Below are 7618 nucleotides of genomic sequence, written 5' to 3'. Positions count from 1 at the left end.
CCATTGACACTCAATTAAAACTCACCAACTTATACCCCTGTGTACAGTAATGCCTCTGTGCACATATAGCAATGTTTCCTATTGACAAGCTGCTATTAACCCTGTGTGTGTTTATCCAAGAGGGCAGAAATAAAATGTGTAACCCTACTCCCGCAGATATAAATGCAGAGTATTTTGTTTTGTGGGTGCACGCTGATTTAATCCTATTTGGGGACAGAAAGGGCGCATTTCAAGCTGTCTTGTGTCCCATGGGTGTAAATCAGTAGGATGCCCAGAGGCCTGTTTGCACACAGAACCTCATATGTCACATTCTGAAACCGATGCATGGAAAAGCAGGCGGCTAATAAGACCCAAACAGGCCACAGGATGGGTTGCTATGTGTGCAAAGTAATCCCCACCAAGGTCAGTTACTTAAATTTCCTCCCTGTGGAAACTCTGGATAAACTCCACATTGATGGAGGGAGGTATGGGATCACTGATTGTATACAAGCTTCTGCAGAGAGGTTTGCATGCAAGAGGTCAGATTCTGTGAGTCTAAAAGCTGCTTTCTTGTCTTGTAACCATATACCACTTTATCTACCCCCATATTTAGTAGTATGGCATCCTGTCCTTGGAGTATAGATCAGAAAAGTGAACCCAATAAGCACAGGGCACTGTAAAAGTCATTTTAAAGTAACCCCAAACTCTGTATTTGCCTGTAATGCAAGAGAAAGAGTCCATACCTGCTTCCATGCATGCACACTTAAAACAACGGCTGCAATGTGCAACATCTCACTGAATGGAAATGTTTACCAAACTACAGTACATAAATCCTTACATGGAAACGCTCGCATCACAAGCCCCGCATGGAAAAATGCTTATGTGTGTTTTTGTAAGCGAGTGTGTTTGTTTGCTGCATAGCAACAAGTGATGCATGTGTAATTTAGGGAAAGTTCTTGCTTCATTTGGTCATGCAAATCTTTGTGAGGTATCTGCATTACGTGTCCACCAATTAAACTTTATAAAGTTGTTGAAAACTGCTTTACTAACGTGTTAAAGGAGTTAATGTGAAAGTTTACACTTTTGGAGGGCCAGAAGTTGCAGCTCTTACTTGCTGATGTCAGCGTTACATTACACTGACAAACTGCAGCAGCATTGAATGAGAGTTTGAGGCCACACAACTGTCTTTCCACCATTTAAAAAAAAGGATAAATATAGACATGTTTGCAATTGGCTTGATAGTTTTTCCAAATGCAGCACAAATTGGAATCAGACTTGGTTTAATCTGCCTGATCCAGAAATTAGTGCTCCCTCTGCAGCATGCAAAGTAAGCAAACACTCCTTCTCCAAGCAGCCACCCTGCTATGTTTTTATTGGTGCCATGACTCGGATACGGTTAGCCCAACATCTGCCAGAAAGCAGATGTGTTTGAAGACTCAGGTTGGTGAATTCAACAGCTGGCATTTATTTGAACCACAGTCACCATGAAGGCTGTGCCAAACTGCTTGGGTCTTCAAAGCTGGAAAACCCAAGAAAAGGTGCCTCTTTTGGCCTTTGTTGTTACAGTATTACAGTTTTATTTAAGCCTATGTTCAAAATAAAGACCTTAAATGTGCTTAAAGCTTTATAAAGGTATAAAACACTGCTATATGTTCACATCTGGGAGGATTAAGTGAATGCAGTGGTGATTATAAGAGATAAAGTCAAGGTTTCTGCATGAATCAAGCTGTGCTGTGTGCAGAACAGCCTGTGAGGTCTTGGAATAGTGGCTATTTGGCGCTACCTAGTGGCTGATTGCATTCAATTCAATTAAAAAAAATCATCCTATGAAAAATAAGCATAGAAATGTGTTTGTTAATTATTTTCATCTTATTCAAAATTTAAAAAAGGAATGTAAATCCCACTTGTATGCAATATGAATTATCATGACAGGGTTTTTGAAGCATTTTTACTGATTAAGGACAGAAATATAGCTCAATAAAGCCTCATTAAGAGTTTAAAACATGCTGGTTAAATTTGTTTGTGTATTTCAAGAAAAAAATATTAAAGAGAGACCTTAAAAGCTGCTATTTCTTCCTTTATTGTCCATTTTTACGCATGAAAATACAAGACTTCGCTTTATTTTGTGCCACCGTCCTTTTTGGCCCACGCGGGCCACCGTAGCAGCTTAGACAGCCTGTCATGTGACGAAAAAAATGTCAACACCGCCTCGCACTGCTCTATGAAACCAGCAAAATAACCAGGAAAATGTCCTTTTTCTTTCTGCAAAAGTAACAATCTGTTTCTGCACTGATCTCTGGAAGTGGAACTTTATGTCAGGAGTTTGTTTCCTCGGCTGTCTCTGCACAGGTAGGTCGTTTTCACCTTTGCAACCAGGAAGCTGGTGAGCTAGTTTACAACGGACTCCATATAGTGAGACTACAAGTCTAGATCTGCAGCTGATGATGAGGTCTTTGTTGATGTGTCTTGCAGGATGGCTGTCCCCCAGAATGGTCAGTCCTCCCTCGTCCAAAGCTTGGCCACACTCCTGCGTAATGATGGTGAGTCCAGTCTGGGTTAAAGGACTGAATCTGGGGTGGTGTCATGTGCATTATGGCTCCAAGCCATCCAAACAATCACAGGGTGCTTTGTGGCAAACAGGAAAGCTTCTGAGCATGTTATTTACATCAGATTTGGTGCAAAATGTTGATTTTGTCCAGGAAATACTTAAAAATTTAGTGAAATGTTTGTGATCATGAAGTGTTACCTTCAGGCCCCCCTGTAAAAAACAGTTACACATTTACTTGATATGCACAAAGGGAATCACAGGGTAACCTATGATGTAACACCTCATACATGGCTCATAATGACACCACAATAAAGCAGTTCTGCAAGTCAGGATGACATATTTTAATCCCATTTCCTGATCAACAGGCGACCTGGTGTTGGACGGCAGCAGCACCCTGACGTTGCCGGCCACCACCTTGCAGCAGCTGACCCGGCTGTTCGAGCAGTACCTGCTGTCAAGGAGCCAGGCGCATGGCTTCCTCGCACTGCCCTCACACCCTGCAGACACCACCTCGCTGCTGCAGCTGCAGTTTCTGTTTGATGTCCTGCAGAAGACCATCTCCCTCAAGGTTAGGGAGGAGTCCTAAAACTGTATTCAACTGCTGAGCTGCACTGATGTCCTGTGCTGTGTTTATATTTGCAAAGTGAACATTAGTGAGATTTAAAAAGGTCTTACTTTCTAGCTATGATCCCCAAATTTGCTCTTATCCTCTCCTTCTTATGTGTTTTCATTTTTGCATGCAGCTCATCAACCCTCCAGCAGAGAGGCTCCAGTCTGTGGTCAAAATCTTCCCGTTCAAGTCGTTGAAGTGTTTGGAGGTAGAGTGCATTTATTCTGTATTCATCCTCTGATTTTGCATCCCAACTCTGACTTCACTTGACATGATGTCTGTCTTTCTGCCTGAGCAGCTGAAGCGAGTCCCTCCTCACTGCCTGGAAGGACTCAGAGGAGTTTACTCCCAGCTGGAGATCTTCACGTGTTCAAAGAGCCTCAGCTCCCTGGAGGTACTTTCCTTGTTCCTTGTGCAGTCAGTGTACAGTCTGTACTTCCTGTAAGTCATGCTTTTAAAAAGGTGATTCATATGTCATGTGTCTTTGTTTCAGGAGCTGCTCTCCCTGTGTGGCGGCGACCTCAGCTCTGCGCTGCCTTGGCTGGAGCTGCACACCCTCAACTTCAGCTACAACTCCATCGTCTGCCTTGACCAGTCACTAGTGAGAGCACACATACATCACTACTGCTGACTCTCATGATGTCATCCTCATCTGACTTCAACTCTCTTCATTCACAGAGTTTACTGAACGTCCTGAAGTCGTTAGATTTAAGCCACAACAAGATCCAGGAGTGTGCAGAATTCCTAAAGGTCTGTTTTTTTGTTGTCTATTTGTTGCTTGCTCTTTACGTGTGTTTGGCTCCTTCCTCATGCCTTCTCTGCTTTCCTCCTCAGCCTCTGAGTGAACTGGAACACTTAAACCTGGGCTACAACTGCCTGCAGAGGGCGCCAACGCTCGGCCTGAGCGCCAGAGCCAAACTCCTCACACTCAACCTCAGGAATAACGAGCTGGAGACCATAAACGGTACTGCAGACTCACAGAGAGGGCTCCTGAAAAATGAAGTTAAACTTAATTGTGATGTTTATGATGTCTGTCTGTGTTTGTGGGATGTGAGAGCAACCTGAAGACTTTGAGCTGTGTGAACATGTTGTTTATTCTTCACATTAGAGATATCACATCTTGAGATAAGCTCTCCCTGTGTTTCTTCTTCGTCTGATTGAAAAGGCGTGGAGCAGTTATCGTCTCTCCAGCACTTGGACCTGGCCTACAACCTGCTGCTGGAGCACTCCCAGCTGGCTCCGCTGTCCCTTTTGCACAGCCTCAACACAGTAAGGACACACATGCAGATATTAGGTCAACGCTTCATCTTATAAAGACAGAATTTAGCCACATAATTGCTTCACACACTTTCTTTCTTCTCTAGCTGAACCTAGAGGGAAACCCACTCGTCTTCCAGAAGTCGCATCGCAACTGCACAGTCCGACATCTCTCCCCAAAGGCCGCCAACCACAGAGTGAGTGATTTTTTGCATGGACTCCAAGACAGCTGCATCAATAGTTTAGAAGCTTAAAGTCAAGGGGAGAGTCTCATCTGTTCGAAACATTAAGTAGAAACAGGAGGAAGAAATTGAATTCATAGGAAGCTGTAAATTTTCAGAAGTCAGCCGTGATGTCAGAATACACCGTAACAACTCCAGCAGCTGTTCGCTCATCTGCTCTCACTGACAGGAGCATGTTAGTGTACGTCTGATTCATCTGAAGGAGCAGCCTCACTAAAAATAGAAACGCGGTGACGAAGACGAGTCACTAGAACTCAAGTCTGAGTCACCAAACATCTTGGACTGTTAGCGTTCGCATCTATCGTTCTGGTTTGAAGAACATTAACAGCTCCTGCTGCTGAGTGATGGAGTATATATGGAGAAGAAGGTGGCATGTTGTGTATTTTAAACTTGTTTTGTTTCTTACAGCTCAGACTGGATGGCACCCCGCTGTCTTCATCTGAGATATCAGTAAGTCTGTCAGTCAGTGTGTTAAAACCTCAGCTGGTGAATCCAAGCATCTTTTGTTTTTGTCATCTGACAATAAACCTCCATGTTCAGGTTCTGCCAAAACAAGGTCAGCTGATCGTCCAGGTGCAGCCTTCACCTCAGGTCTCCAGACCACCTGAGAGGACCAACCAGGAGGCGTCGAGTGGCGGCGGAGAGCTGAGTGACAGCATGTCGGTCGGGGAGGTGGGAGTGTCGAGGATCCGGAAGAAGAAATCCAGGGTGAGGGATCCACTTTAGGGATTTAGATTTGTCTGGACTGGTAGAAATGTCTGGTTGAATTTCTTTCTGTTGCAGAGTAAGGTGAGAGTGCGGAGAGCCAGCATATCAGAGCCTAGTGATACAGACTACGAGTCCAGACCTCTCCCCTCCTCGCAGGGTGAGTTTAAGATGCTTATCTTTACATTTTTGTTCCACATTTCCCCTTCCCTTTCAACGCGAAGCTCATTTATCAGATGACTTGTAATGCTTCATTCCTCCACCAGGTATCGTCCTTCCCCACCAGCAGGAGATCGAGCGCATGTCCAGCTTCAGAGACCAGATGGGTGAAGACTGGCTGAGGTACCAGCACCATCTAGACGGAGCTCCCCCATCTTCAGACTCCTACCAGCCCCTCCAAAACGGCCTCAACGCCACCCCATGTCCCTCCACCAGCAACGGGCCTCAGCCGTCCCTGGAAGTCCCAGAGGTCCTCCCCCCTCCGCTGCTCTCGTCCGAGCCCAAGTTGGAGACGTTGGACTTGGACGTGGACCTGGACCTGGAAACGGAGTCCACGCTGCAGTGGGCTGGTCACAGCTCTCGGCTCACAGAGTCCACGCTGGAGGAGAGTGTGGTGGATGGACCGGGGATGAGCCAGGGAAGTGCCAGCATAGGTGAGCCGAGTCCAGAGTCCATGAAGTCGGCCAGGAGGGAGAGTAGAGACACCAAAGAAGACGAAGAGGAGGAGGATCTCGGAGGTAAGGGGATCAGAAACATGGAGGACTATAATCAGAATGGAAGCATATTCAGTCATAACATTCTCTCTTCTCTTTGGTAGTGGACCTGTGTCACCCTTTGCTGGTGGGCGTCCTGTCTGACAAAGAAGAGGAAGATGCAGGAGGTGACAAAGAGAAGAAGAGGAAGAGGAGGGAGGTGTTCCTGCGGGTCAAACAGGGTCTGGTGCTGGAGGTGGACATGCAGCGAGGACGGGAGAGATGCCGGCTGGAGCTGGGCAGCCTGGCGAGGGTGCAGACCACAGAGGCTGCGTGGACCAGAGGGGTGAGGGAGACAGGGAGTGACCCTGTGGTTCAAGATGAACTTGTTTTCTTGCTTTTAATGATGTGTTAGTGATTTGAACCACATGTCTTAAATCTGAGTGTTTCACTGAGCGGTGGATCTCTCTCTCTCTCTCAGGAGACGGAGGAGATGCTTCCAGCTGTGGAGCTCCAGTTCGACTACATCAGCAGGGAGAAGAGATGGAGACGCTACGTCCTGCTGGATGACGACCCACAGCAGGCCCTGCAGGTTAGACACACACTGTATTTTTAAAAACTCATTCAAGTGCAGTGAAGCACACGACTGAAGGAGGACTAAACCCACCCTCTGACTCCTCGGATGTGTCCCGTCATGCTCGCTGGCCGCCCTCTCCTCTGCTTGTTGTTTTGGAGGCGTGACGTCAGCATGCAGCAGCACATTCTGTACCATGTTTACTACCCTGTTTACGACGTTGCTCTCCTCTCCTCTCATTGTGCAACGTCTGAACTGTGCCAGACTTGATTTGAACACAGAGAGCTGTCACCAGTTCCAGTATGTGACCAGGGTTTTTGTTTTCAGGTTTGTGGCGAGCAGACGGGGGACTTGTGAATGAGGTTTCATAAACACATGAATAGCTTAAGTGACGAGAATAAAGAGCCTGTGAAAACTTTAACTCTCAGCAGGGACAGATATGATGTGAAGCTGAAATTCATCCTCAAGTTTGACTTTCATTTCACCTTTTAGAAGCTTCATTTAGCTCTTATAGTTCCAGTTTTTCTCTGCCTCTATCCACAACTGAAGCATCATATAAGCAAAAGCATCAAATTGACTCTTCCTTGCTAACTAGGCTCTGACTGATGTGCTGTCCCATGTGGCCGAAGAAAACCAGCGGCGTGACTCTGAGCTCCGCCCCAGCAGTGTCCGCCTGCAGTGCCTCCGCTGCAGGTCAGAGTTCACGCTCCAAGGAGGGGCCGCCAAGGAGGAGGCTGGAGGGAGGAGCGGGGATGATGAAGGCACAGGTGAGAGGGGGGAAGGATGAGGGAGGAATGTCCTGCACACAAAACATAGACGACTGGAGACATGCAGCAGCTTATGTAATGTGTACAGTTCCATTGTCTGCTGTGTAAACTACAAGATGTTGAAGCACCTCAATGGTTAGAATGATGCTTCGAGAAGGTCGACCTGACCCGAGGAAGGAACAGAAAATTCAAGACAGCACGCAGATGGAACTCATGCAAAAAAACAAAACAAAGAAATCGACTT

At 46.3% G+C, this 7618-nt stretch overlaps 1 protein-coding gene across 4 annotated transcripts in view; it reads left to right on the top strand.

Moving 5' to 3' along the window:
* stk11ip (serine/threonine kinase 11 interacting protein) overlaps positions 1-7618 on the top strand; it is a 29073-nt gene that overhangs the window by 8667 nt on the left and 12788 nt on the right. Inside the window, exons 1-17 of one of the 4 annotated variants that reach the window (XM_034677721.1) lie at positions 2130-2328; positions 2452-2519; positions 2893-3095; positions 3271-3345; positions 3436-3531; positions 3631-3738; positions 3816-3887; positions 3972-4101; positions 4303-4406; positions 4502-4591; positions 5045-5086; positions 5177-5344; positions 5420-5501; positions 5608-6078; positions 6159-6379; positions 6515-6625; positions 7203-7374. In XM_034677721.1, coding sequence (XP_034533612.1) covers positions 2453-2519; positions 2893-3095; positions 3271-3345; positions 3436-3531; positions 3631-3738; positions 3816-3887; positions 3972-4101; positions 4303-4406; positions 4502-4591; positions 5045-5086; positions 5177-5344; positions 5420-5501; positions 5608-6078; positions 6159-6379; positions 6515-6625; positions 7203-7374 — 2212 coding nt within the window. In that variant the 5' untranslated portion in view covers positions 2130-2328; position 2452. Of the gene's footprint in view, positions 1-2129; positions 2329-2451; positions 2520-2892; positions 3096-3270; positions 3346-3435; positions 3532-3630; positions 3739-3815; positions 3888-3971; positions 4102-4302; positions 4407-4501; positions 4592-5044; positions 5345-5419; positions 5502-5607; positions 6079-6158; positions 6380-6514; positions 6626-7202; positions 7375-7618 lie in introns of those variants that run through there. The other 3 variants (XM_034677720.1, XM_034677719.1, XM_034677718.1) reach the window with 3 other exon arrangements.

This window comes from Notolabrus celidotus, chromosome 24 (genome assembly GCF_009762535.1).
Source record: "Notolabrus celidotus isolate fNotCel1 chromosome 24, fNotCel1.pri, whole genome shotgun sequence".
NCBI lineage: Eukaryota > Metazoa > Chordata > Actinopteri > Labriformes > Labridae > Notolabrus > Notolabrus celidotus.
This window is presented reverse-complemented; position numbering and strand designations above follow the sequence as displayed.